The sequence below is a fragment of the Furipterus horrens genome, unplaced genomic scaffold, assembly GCF_987537825.1.
Source record: "Furipterus horrens unplaced genomic scaffold, mFurHor1.1.pri manual_scaffold_11, whole genome shotgun sequence".
In the NCBI taxonomy this organism is placed as follows: Eukaryota; Metazoa; Chordata; class Mammalia; order Chiroptera; family Furipteridae; genus Furipterus; species Furipterus horrens.
The window spans coordinates 65,075,284-65,088,128 of NW_028327181.1; the positions used below are offsets into that span (position 1 = coordinate 65,075,284).

Below are 12,845 nucleotides of genomic sequence, written 5' to 3' on the forward strand. Positions count from 1 at the left end.
CGCCTGCCACGGCCACGTGGGCGATGGTAAGGTTCGGACCAGTGTGGCTCTGGGCTCTGTGTGGCGGGGGTACGCGCGCGGGGAAGTGGTTCGCGACCTGTGATGGGGCCGGGGAAAGCAGAAGGTACGGGACGTGGTGGCGCCCGGGGGCGCAGCCCGGCCTGAATTTGTGAGGACTTCTGATTTGCTGATAATACGAGAGAATTTTCAGTCCTTAAAGATACCGGTTGGGAAACTATATAGTAATGAGCAACAATCACGTCATTCATCCTCCTTTTCTGTATGCCCTCTGTCTTGTTTCCACACACTGCCCAGCGCCTAGTAAGTGTCCTACAAATAATACTGAATTGAAAAGAGGCACTAGACAGAGATATAAAATGTAAAGGAGTGATGAGGAGAGTAATCTCGATTGTGTGTCGTTTAAAGTGTATTAATCTCTTTTAAACCTCAGGTCAACTTTTTGAGAGATCAGGATAGCTCTTTTTACAAAAGAGTAGCAGGCTCAGAGGAGGTAAGTGAACTTGTTCAGGATCCAAGAAAGGCAAGCTACTGGGCATTGTTAAAGAGGTAAACCAGGATGAGATCCTGAGGGAATTCTGTGTTAGGTGAAAAAGAGCTTGGCCTTTATTACCTAGGGAATGGAGAGCCATGGAGAGCTGTATGAAGTAGTAACTACTGTTGAAGCTGGGTAGGGGAGAGACTGAACTAAAGGAACTAATTAAAAAGTTCTTGGTGCTGGCTTTGGCAGCATGTACGAATTGGAACAATACACAGAAGATTAGGTGGCCCTTGTGCAAGGATGACATGCAAATTCGTGAAGTGGTCCATAATTTTAAAGGAAAAATTTTTTTTTCTTTTTATTATACCTGGAGGCTCAAGTACTAACTGACAGTTGAGTGATCCTGAACATTTCTCTGTCATTGCATTTACTGTATAGAATTAAGATGTTGGACCCTGGCCGGTGTGGTTCAGTGGATTGAGCACCGGCCTGTAAACCAAGGGGTCGCTGGTTTGATTCACAGTCAGGGCACGTGTGGGCCAGGTCCCCAGTTGGGGGCATGTGAGAGGCAACTGCACATTGATGTTTCTCTCTCCCTCTCTTTGTCCCTCCCTTCCCATCTCTCTAAAAATAAATAAAATTAAAAAGAAAAAGATGTTTGATACTAACTAAACATTGTGGTAATTATTTCACAATTTTGTAAGTCAAACCATTATGCTGTATACCAACTTACGCAGTGATGTATTCAATGATATCTTAATAGAACATGGGGGAAAAAGGTTCTTGTGACTGAGGAAGGTGGCCTGAACAAGTTCATTTAGTTGGGGTGAAGGGAAAGGTGCATTTTTTGATGAACATTTAGATTTTAAATGATCTTCTAGACAAAGTGCTCACTTACCTAAAGATGAAATGAGGAAAACTTGAGTGAACAGGTAGATAATGGTGCCATCAACTGAAACAGGAAGTAAGAGGAGAGGAGGAGGCACTAAAAGTGAAAGGATGAGTTTTGTTTTGGATATTTTGTTTGGTTAGCAGAGGCCAACTCCGATTCCATTGTCTGAAGTAGGGTAGAGCCTCTAATGTGTCACAGAATGAACAAGGTCTTGGGATTGCAAGGTCACTGGCGGCTCAAGTCCTGACTCTGGCAATTGAGCCATCCTGAGCATACCTCTATCACTGCATTCACTGTGTTGTTTTGAAAATCCCCATGACTGATCTTTTTCCTTAGCCCTGTGCTGTCACTTGCTGTCATCACTAGCCACATGTGGCTCTTGAGCTCTTGAAACGTACTCCGCTGAATAGAGATGTGCTGTAAGGGTAAAGTCCACACAGATTTCAAAGATGTGTTCAAACAAAAAAAGACTGCAAAATATCTCATCAGTAATTTATTTATGTTGATTACATGTTGAAGTGATTATTTTGTATGTGTTAGGTTAAATAAAAGTGTATTATTAGAATTTATTTCAACTTTATCTTTTTTGAAAATGTGGTGACTAAAACATACAAAACCACATACTTAGCTCACAGTATATTTCTATTGAACAGCATTGCCCTAGACTTCAAACCTGTTTGTGGAAAGTGGCATCTGTATCTTAAGCACCTTCTTATCTTCAGTGCCTAGAGTAGTATTGGGCACATAGTAGACACTCAGCAAATATTTATGAATAAATGAATGAAACCCGTGAGTGAATGGAATGAATGAATGAAGCTCTGAAAGTGCTAAGCTCCCTCAGAAGGATGTTCATTGCATCTTGTCTTTGTGTTTGACATAAATGTGCCAAAAAGACTCAGGTTCTAACTGTTTTGCCTAATTAGCTCTCTTTCACTCAGGTCCCTGAGGCAAAACATAACTAGATAGCAGTTGCATTTCATTACAGAAGTGGGAGCTGCTTCATAAGAGAATGAGCTAATGTGTGGTGGGAACCACACAGGCTTACATTTGAATTATGATCTACCATTGGCTATGCAACCTTCATCTGTTCTCTTAACTTCTCTGGGCCTCAGTTTTTGTGGTAAAATGACAAATGAGATGATTTATATTAGCTTGCAAACTGCTTGGCACTTAGGGTTATTTCAGTAAGTGTACATTCCCTCTACTCCCCAGCCTGGATACATTCATTCCACTGCAGAGTTTTATCACTCAGTTGGTCATCATCAGTCAATTATTTATTGAGTGCCTACTCTGTGTTAGGCACTATAATAGGAACTGGAGCACAGCAGTGAAACAAAACACAAAAGTCCTTACCCTCGTGAACCTAACAGGTCAGTGTGGGAGATAACGCAATAAACAGTGCGTAAAATGCATAGTATGTAAGATGATGTGGGGGCTATGGAGAAAAAGAAAGAGGAAGATAGGAGGTCCCAGGCAGGGCAGAATGGGGTTGCAGTTTTAAATACAGTGGTCAGGAAGGCCTCACCAACAAAGTGACAATTGAGTCAAGACTGGAAGGAATGAAGGAGAGAGCCATGTGGAGTTCTAAGGCAGCAGAAGCAGCAAGTAAAGCCCAGGATGTACTCTGTTGCATTGGGAGATAGCAAGTGTGTGGCTAGAGTAGCTGGGGTCAAGGTTGAGAAAAGTTGGAGATGAAGTTAGCAGGGTATCCCAACACAAATCCTGAAGGGTCTTGTAAACTACTCTAAAGATGTTGGCTTTTATTGGGTGTCTGTGGGTAGGCTCTGGGGTGTCCTTGAACCTCCTGAAATTTTTATGTAAGTATTTGTGTGTAAGTGTATTTTTGAAGGGAGAGTTTGATTGGATGGAGTCTCAGGATCCAAATCAAAAACTACCTTGGTGGCAAATAAGTAGGATGCCTCCTGCCAGTTCCTAGTTATTCAAAGTTCCAAGGTGTTTTAAGTCCTTCCCTCAGACCTTGATCCCAAATCCTCCAGGGCACTGATCCTGTCTGTGAGCCTGTCAGAGCTTCTGCCATCCCTTTTAAGAACGTAGCCTGACCTGTCAGTTTAGACTTTCAGGGCTGTTAAGGAAAAAAAAAAAAAAATCACAGGGAAATGGATAGATTCTGTTCTTTTTTTTTTTTACCGTACTATGGAAGCTTGGCAGCCATAGGCAGGAATAGGGAAAAGGCTTCACACCTTCAGAGAGACAATGTGGGGCATTTGTGAGGCTAGTTTGCACTCAGTGGATTCCTTCTTCAATAAACTCTGGTCGATGAGTCATGTAAATCTCGGCACTGAGAGCCGATTTTACGGTTTGGTTTGCTTAGTAGTCACACAATTAAAATAAGTTGTAAAAAACAGTGGTGGTGTTTGCCAGGATAAATATTAAAGGGAAACAGCTGTGGTAAGATGTAATCATTCAGATCAGCCCATGGCATTCCTAATAAAGGCTATGGAGGCTTGTTCTTAGGCAGAGGGGCTTCTTGGCCTCTCCTTTGAATGAATACCTTGGTGCCGCAGCTGCCAGTTTGAAGTAGGACAGAGCAAAGAGGAGTCCATTGGTCAAGTGTGCCTTTGGGAATAGCTGACCTATGACACAGGGATGGGCTTCTAGGGCAGGGATGAGGATACGGAGTGCGAAAGACTCAAAGTTGCTACCATCTTTCCTGAACTTCTAGGTTGGGTTTTCTGATGTGAAGTCCCAGTGGTCGTTTTTTAGGAGGCAAGTTAATAATTTTCAAAGGGCAAATGTATTTTACAAAGGGATGAGTCTATTTGGGAAGCAAACTTAAGTTCTGTCTCTTCCACTGGACCCTGGGCTGGTTGATAGGTAGCATTTGATGACAGTTGGTTTTCTAGCTTTAATATGGTGGCAGAGGTTGAAGACAAAGTTGAACACTTCCTTCCTCTCTTGCTCCTGGTGCCATTTCCTTTATACCAGGAAAGCCCTTAGCCTTCTCTCCTCTGGGAGCTTCCACCCAAGCCCTCTTACCAAAGCCTTCCAGCCATGCCTTCAGCTCTAGGCTTGGTCTTGGTCATTGTAAAGGAAAAACTCTTGTTTCCACTTCCATTAAACACAGCACTCTCTGAATACTACTTAACTTCTGACATCAGACATGGGGTTTTCTACACCAAGCAGTTCTGTGGCAAGCTGCGTGTCCTACAATATAATTAAATTCTGATACTATCTACCTGGAGTTACTATCAGACTCCATAGGTTAAGAGCTCAGTTGCACAAGACTGCCCCTTCCCAGCACTTGAGACTATAATCAAGTACAGGATGTTGTTACCGGTTCTGACCGATGGACTATATAGATCAGAGGTTCCCACAGCAGCCTCCTCCGGTTCTACTAATTTGCTAGAAAAGCTCACAGAATTCAGGGAAACAGTATACTTAGTAGATTACCAGTTTATTATGAAAGGATGTAACTCAGGAACAAGCAGATGGAAGAGATGCAGATGGCAGGGTATGTGGGAAGGGGAAAGCACCTCCGTGTTCACCAACCCAGAAGCTCTCGAACCCCATCCTTTTGGGTTTTTATGGAGGCGCCATCACAAAGATTAATCATCACATGATTGTTGAAATCATTAGCCATTGGAGATAGAACTCAATCTCCAGCTCCCTTCCCTCCCAGAGGAGTAGGGGCTGAAAGCTGTAACCCTGTAATCACACAGTTGGCTCCACAGGCAATCAGCACCCATCCTTAGGAGCTTTCCAACTGTCACCTAATTAACATAAACTCCACTGTGATTGAAAGGGCTTGTTTTAAATAACAAATGACACCTTTATCACCCTGACCACTAATCATTTAGGAAATTCCAAGGGTTTTAGGACCTCTTTGACAGAAACCAGAGGAAGGTCAAGATATATACAGGTATATTTTATTATAAATCACAATATCAGTTATGCACCGGTGAGAGGGTTGTAAGGGAGTACCCAGATAGCAAAATATCCTGAGAAGATAAAATTAAGACTCAGAGAATAAACTGAGTAGGTAGATATCAAATGGCTAGTGAGTGGGAAAAGTCAGACTCTAGACTTCATCAACTCTATTTAATAATAGTAAATAATTGGGTCCTGCCCAAGTTCGTATACTGTTACATACAACCAGATTGTAGTTTTCTTGAAGATAGGCCATATCTTCATTCACTTATTCAACTAGTATTATCTGAGTGTCTGTACTAAAGCCACTTGCATTCATTTAACTCATTTAATCCTCTCAGTAGTCCCAGAAGACAGAAACCATTACTCTTCCTGTTTTGTAGGTGGAGAACTGAGGGTGAAGTTAAGTACCCAAAGTCACATAGTTAAAAAGTGGTGGACCACAGGGCACAGTGTAACTGTTGTTTCCCAGTTGGAATGTCTGGGAATTGAAGCCATTATTCTTGTTTCCATCAGAGACTACTAAGGAGTTAAATTTATTACTGGTGAAACGGGAAAGCAAGGCAGTGTAGAGTCTGATAAAATTTAAAAAAATATGGCTTCCCAACCCAGGTCAAGTCTCTGAACAGCACCCTTGAACTTGACAGTAAATGTCTCTAATCTTAATTCTTGCTGTTTTGGGGAACCCTCTCCCATTTTCCACATTTTAGTAGAATATTGGACTGGGAATTGACTTACATCTTGTTAGGTTTGTGCCCGGAAGGAGGGAGGAGTCAGGTGGACCAGTTAGTTCAAAGCCTTTATTGAAGGATGTTCAAGCAGGCGGCTGAGTCCGAGCTGACTGCAGCACCAAGGGAAGGGGTAGAGGGATTTTTAGGAGCTTGGAGCAGACCCTCAGGGGGATGGGTCACCCTGCTGGTGGTTCCAGAGTCCAGAGTATAGGTGTTTGCGAAAGAACGATGTCCTCTGATTAGGGATGGCTGTCAGGAGCCTTATGCCGTTGTTTCTGGGAAATAATTAAGGCAGAGGGGAAGGGGCAATAGGGGTATAACTAGTTCTCAGCAGGATGCTCGCTATGCCTTAGTTGCCTTTGTTAATAGGGAACCTCGTGATGGGGTGTATGGCCCGTGATGCAGACCCTCTTTGTTTCAGCACAGGTGGCGGCTCAGGTCCTGCGTGACGCAGGCCATGGTTCCTGAGAACCTAGTGACCGCTGGCCATGGCCTGTTTTGCAAGGCCTGACGCAGGTGGCAGGTTATGGGGCAGGCAACATCAACATCTAGCCCTAACACATCTTACTCCTACTTTAGCAATGAACTTGCTGAGTGACCTTGGACAAGATGTCCAAATGGAGGTGATAATTGTTTTACTCATCTGGGAATGTTGAGACTTGAAAATGTGAGGTAATGTTAAATAATAATGGCATTGTTGCCTTGAACAAGTTCCTTCACTTCTGAGCATGTTTCCTCATCTGTAAAACGAAGATATTATATACCTTACAAGATTGCTGTGAGGATGGGATGGTGTATGTCAAGTCTCAGCACTCTGCCAGACACATGTCGGAATCCAGTAAATGGTAACTATTATTAATAACCCGACAGCCTAGCTTGGTCAACAGTCTTATAACCACACTTGGCAGAACAACAAACAAACAACACACACACACACACAATGAAAACAGTAACCACCACCACCAAGCACCCGATCAGTGTGGTCCTGTGAACTACCCTAAAGGTGACCGCTGGCTCCCCAGCGTGCTTGTAGCCTGCCAAATGCTGTTAGTAAAACGAGGTGCAGCCAGATGGAACTGCTTTCCTCTGAGACTGGGAGTGCGTTCAGTGGAGGGTGGCTGGTGCAGACACTCTGAAATAGCTTTGACTGCCAAGTGACAGGCAAAATGAGCCAAACAAAATGGTGATGGCAGAAAAGGGCACTGAGGACTGAGCGCAACTGAGAGCAGCTGGGAGGCAGTACTTGCTGACTCTGATCCCACACTGCCATTGATTCACTTTATTCCTCCTTTTCGCCACTTACGATGCCTCTAGGCAATCAGGACTGCCCTATAGTTCCTGCTGACAAATGGACATCCCTCTTTTCTTGTCTAATGCCATGAAGAACTTTTTTTTAAAATCCTTACCCAAAGATGTGGTTTATTGATATGAGAAAGAGAGGGAGAGGGAGGGAGGAGGAGGGGGAAGAGAGAGAACAGCACCCTGACTAGGGTAGAACATGCAACCTAGGTGTGTGCCCTGACCAGGAATGGAACCTGCAACCTTTTGGTGTTTGAGATGCTGCTCCAACCGAGCCACCCAACCAGGGTGCAACACTTAATTAAAAAAAAATTTTTTTAAAAAGCTTATTTTTAGAGAGAGGGCTGAAGGAAGGATGAAAGAGAAACATATAAACATGTGGCTGTCTCTCGCACGCCCCTAAATGGGGACCTGGCCCAAAACCCAGGCGTGTTCCCTGCCTGGGAATTGAACCTGCAACCTTTCAGTTCACAGGCTGGTACTCAATTCACTGAGCCATACCAGCCAGGGCACAACACTTTAAAACCCCTTTCATATGTCATTTCACTCTCACCACACCCTGTAACATTTTACAGTAAATTAAACTAAGGTTCAGAGAGGACTTGCCCAAGATCACTAGCCATTAAAAAGTAGAATGGGCTCCACCCTGGCTGGTGTGGCTCAGTGGGTTGAGCACCAGCCTGTGAACCAAAAGGTCATAGGTTCAATTACTGGTCAGAGCATATGCCTGGGTTGTGGGCCAGGTCCTGTCCCTAGTTGGGGGTGTATGAAAGGCAACTGGTCCATGTTTCTCTCCCTGCTTTCCCCTTTAAAAAATAAATAAAATCTTTAAAAAAAAAAAAAAAGAGTGGGAACTTTAACCTGCCTTCTTTTCTCTTGCCAATTCCCTTGTTCTTTTTGTTACTCCATACTAATCTAGTGGTTGTTACTATTAAAGGTTTAGGTCTAAATTGTTTATTTTTCCTGCAACTTTAATTCTAGTCTCTTATTTTGTTCCTTGGAATGTAAAAAGTAGTCATTACTTCCATCAGTAAATGAAATATATGTGAAAGCATTTTGTAGATTTTAAGGTACTGGGCAAATGTACATTTGAAGGCTAGTTAGGAAATCAGCAGTTTTCTTCTCCAAGGTAGGAGGACTGTATTAAATTGGTAAGTAGGTGAGAGGATTATTTTTGTAGCATTTACAATAATTTTAATATATTGCTGGCTGAATTATGAGGTTCTCTAAAAGGAGAACAAGAGACTGGAGAAATCCTTGGGACTAATTCTTACAATTTGGGAACACTGGTAGCATTCAGTCTAATGCCAAAACCTACTTGACCCAGCTCAAAGAGGTGTAAAGGAGCTCTCCAATGTATGGGGGATCAGGAAGGATCCACTAACTCCTGAAGCTGTTTATTTGGATCTCCAATCTAACAAGGGTTCACTTGATTTGGGTCAGGGCCCTGTCACTCATGCTCTGGGATACAGAGCACTGGGAGACTTTTTTTTTTTTAAATTTCATTTATTTTCAGAGGGTGGGTGAGGGAGGGAGAAACATCGGCATGCGAGAGGAAAAAAACATCAATTTGTTGCTTCTTGAACGCCCCGAACTGGGAACCTGGTCTGCAACCCAGGCATGTGCCCTGACCGGGAATCGAACCTGCCACCTTTCAGTTTGCAGGATGACACCCAGCCTACTGAGCCACACTAGTTAGGGCTGGGAGCAGATTTTGAGAGCTTTTTGGACTTCCTAAAAACCTCAATGGGGTGTAAGTGTGTAGTAAGATAGAGGGCAGTACTTAAGCTCTTTAACCGTGTTACAATTGAGGACTAAACAACCTCAAGGATATGCAATTGTTAACTCAGAGAAAGATCCAACTCTTTAGAGCATGGCAGTCAAGGTCCCTCACAATGGTTCATAATCTAGCTTTTTAAGAACTCACATTGTCAGGAATGAACACTGCTCTAGTTAAATTGTTCTGCCCACTACCCTCTGAGCATGTTTTATTTTTCCAGTTCTATACCTTTCTCTTTAAATCTGCACTACTATTGGTAGCCACTAGTCACATATGGCTAGTGAGTACTTGAAATGTGGCCATTCTAAACTGATTTGCAGTTAGATATATCCAGATTAAAAAAATGTAGAACCTCAAAATGTAAAATGTTTCACTAATATTTAAATATTAGTTACATATTGAAACATACATATTTTGGATATACTGGATTAAATTCATTAAAAATAATTTCACATTTTTTACTTTTCCATGCGGCTACTAGAAAATTTAAAAAATGTATGTGGCTTGCAGTATATTTTTAAATGGACAGTGCTGCTCTCAATCATTAGCCTAGCCTCTTAAGCCAACATAGAATTGGACCTGCCCTTTCAAGCCCATCTTTGTACTTTTTCATCTTATGAAATAATAAAGCAATGAATGACACAAAACTCTGAGTGTAGTTTCTTTCATACAGTTCAGGCAAGCATGCCCTCTGTATGTTATCAAGCTGAAGCTGCTATCACCAGTCAATCAACTGACAGCACAAGAAAGCAAAGACTTTTTGCCATAGACAAGATAATATTCTCAGTAAGTGTTAGATGATTTCTTTTAGGCATCCACACTAAAAAATACCCTTCAATTCCATCTTTACCTCTCCTATTTTTCTTCTACTTCTAGTCACTAAAATGTTAGCTTTTCCTGTGAAATTCTTTCAATTCTATTTCTTTTCTCTTAATCCATACCTAATCAGTCTTGGTTACCCTGTTTTTAAAATCTAGTTTCCAAGTAAGTCTACCAGCTTCCTTTCTCCCATGTTCATTCCATTCTATTTAGAACATATATTCCATGCTATATAGTATATACTGCAACTAAAGTCATCTGCCCTTTTTTTTAAGATACATATTTTTGCTCAAGAACTTTTCCTACATTGCCTAGAGAAGAAGTCTTTCATCTAGTATTCAAGGGTTTTTCAAACCTAATCTCTTGGTACTCTCCTCCATAAAATCTGAGCTTTAGGGAAGCTAGACTGAGTTTATGTAAATCACTTAAAATCCTGCCTCACCTATATTGTAAGGACTATATAAATCCTGGTTATTATTAGTACTCACTTTTATTTGAATATGCTGTATGCATTTCTATCTCCACAGCACTGCTAATTCCTTTTTCCTATTTGAATACCTCTATCTACAAAGGAAGAAGTAACAATTTAAACTAACAATGAATAGCACAAGCTATTTGTTACTCATGGAGAAAAACTGTATTGCAGGTCCCTGAATAATGTTGTTGTTTGCTCAGTATTCTTTTGTTATAACAGTTGTGGTGAAATGCCATACGAATTTGACTCATTTATATTAATTACCTATGATAAAATTGGTTTCAAAGTTAAGTAATTTCGCTGCGCTTCCAAGAACCTATTAATGACCTTAAGTGAGGACTTACTGTATGTTCTTCCTACAATAGACAAACCAGTAACTCTGAACCCTAATTTGCCACAAAATGTAATAAAATTTAAGACTGGACAGAACATAAATAACCGGTAGCATTTCTTTTATACAATACACAGTAACCTATGGAATGTTATTTAAAAAATAAAAAGCTTGAAAAAATATAAATAGCTTCTGGATTTATGGCAGTGGCTCTCCAACTTCGGTGTAATTAGAATTGGGAAGCTTTCAAAATGCAAATGCCTGGGCCCCACTTCAGATTTATTGAATCTAACTGGGGCTTGGGCACATGAATTTTTAATAAGCTTCATAGTTGATTCATGTGCATCTTTTAAAAAGATATTTAAGTGATTTTCATGTTCACCTATACCCAAGAATCATTGGTTTAATCAAGAGAAACTTTGGGTTTAGGAGGCTGGTCATGTTTGGCATATATTTTTCACCATGTTCTCCTACAGCATGTTTTTGAAAGAGAAACAATACAGAGAACTGACTAACTCTGAATACCTTATGAATCGATGAGCAGTGTTCTTAGAGACAAAAACCCAAAGCTTCCCCACCCTCGTTTGATCTAGGGGGGTCAGGAAAAAAAGGCACATAAATCCCAATATATTTGGTATTCATCTAAAAGCTTGTCTCTTGGTTTCCTATTTATAGATTTCAAAACTGAACCACGTAAATATGTATTAACTATGTACAATATTTACAGCTATTTTCCAACCCCAAATCATAATTTAAACCCATAAATATGTGAAAAAGTTGGCATTTTAATACAATACTTACAAAACTTCAAAATAACTTTACCTCAAAAATATTTTACACCAAAGTGCTATTTTCACAGGCTTATATTGTACCACAACAACCGAGTCCAGGTATGGAGTAACCGATATCTTCCGGAGTGACAGCACGTTATACAATCGCAGTGTTAGAAACACGGTACTTGAAAACTTATAATAAAGCCCCTTTCACCCTCCAATCCTGAGACAACAAATCCTGTAGTTCTCCCTCATCGTCGCTGTCAACATTCTCCTCGTCCTTTTTCTGCAGTTCTTTTATGGTCAGGACCTCTTTCAGCTTATTTTTTAATTCATCCTGGCGATTCCGCAGGTTTTCCACCCGACGGTAACATTCTATCTGCTCATCGATCTCCCCAATCTGCCGGTCCAGCCGTCCCTCCTCATCCTCTTCAGCAACTATAGCTTCGGAAATAGTGTTGACCTGTCGCATGGCTTTTTGAAATTCGTCCCACTCTTTGTCCATCTGATCCTTTGGGGCATCAACCTTTCGTACCCTGGCATCTATCTCAGGGTCGTCAAAAAAACCTTCTGGTAATGCTTCCGCAGTGTTTTCTTTCCTTTCCACTACTTTTTCATGTATTTCTGCTTTCTCAATGGACCCTGAATGAGGAATTAAAGGGGCCTTGGGAGGATTTGTATTCGAGAAATCGCCTGGCAGCACACTACTTGTTGCCTCCCGCGGGGAGGAAAGTAAGTGTTCCTTGCCCTGTACTTCGGGCGGCTGCTTGCCGGCGTCCCCCTCTCGTCTTTCTCCTACCTCCTCTTCCTCCTCATCTTCATAATCAGGAAGTAAACCAAGTCCCGAAGCCTTACCGAGGGTCGCTCTAGCGGACTCCTTTCCTGCTTTGTCAACGCTGGTGAGCAAAGCGGACGTGGAGGGCTGTACCTGAGGCACCTCGGAGGCCTTCGCTCGTTTAGCATCTTGGCTATCGGCGTCCAGCGCCTTCCTCTTGGCGGGTTGAGGCACTGCGCTGGCGGACGGCCCCGGGGTGGCTTCCTTCGCGCCTTTCAGCTCGGCCACTTTTTCTCGGTGCTGCTTTCCCAGGACGTGAGTCTGCCACAGCAGCTCGCTCTTAACCGGGGTGTTACACAGGGCACAACTCAGCTGCCCCAAACGGTTGTACTTGGCAAATGGAGATTCTATACGTTTCCTGTTGGTGCTCAGACGCTGCTTCTCCTTCATCAACCGCCGCAGCTCGTCCTGACTCACCACTCGCTTCCCGGCCGAAGACCGAGCCGAAGCGGAGGACGCCATCTCTGCGCCTTCCCCACGGCGCTTCTGGCTTCCAGCTCGGCGATGCCTGATAACGTCACTT

General features: G+C 42.4%; 1 protein-coding gene and 1 non-coding gene across 2 annotated transcripts; one reads left to right on the forward strand and one right to left on the reverse strand.

The window, feature by feature from the left end:
• Window positions 1-732: 732 nt before the first annotated feature.
• LOC149998088 (U6 spliceosomal RNA) lies at window positions 733-834 on the forward strand. Its single transcript, XR_016507271.1, has one exon. It is a non-coding gene; the product is annotated as a U6 spliceosomal RNA (small nuclear RNA).
• A 10,645-nt stretch (window positions 835-11,479) lies between these two features.
• On the reverse strand, window positions 11,480-12,814 carry ZNF830 (zinc finger protein 830). The gene has a single exon (XM_090291642.1). It carries the CDS (start codon window positions 12,782-12,784, stop codon window positions 11,681-11,683), a length of 1,104 nt encoding a protein of 367 aa, XP_090147768.1. The 5' UTR covers window positions 12,785-12,814; the 3' UTR covers window positions 11,480-11,680.
• Window positions 12,815-12,845: the final 31 nt, after the last annotated feature.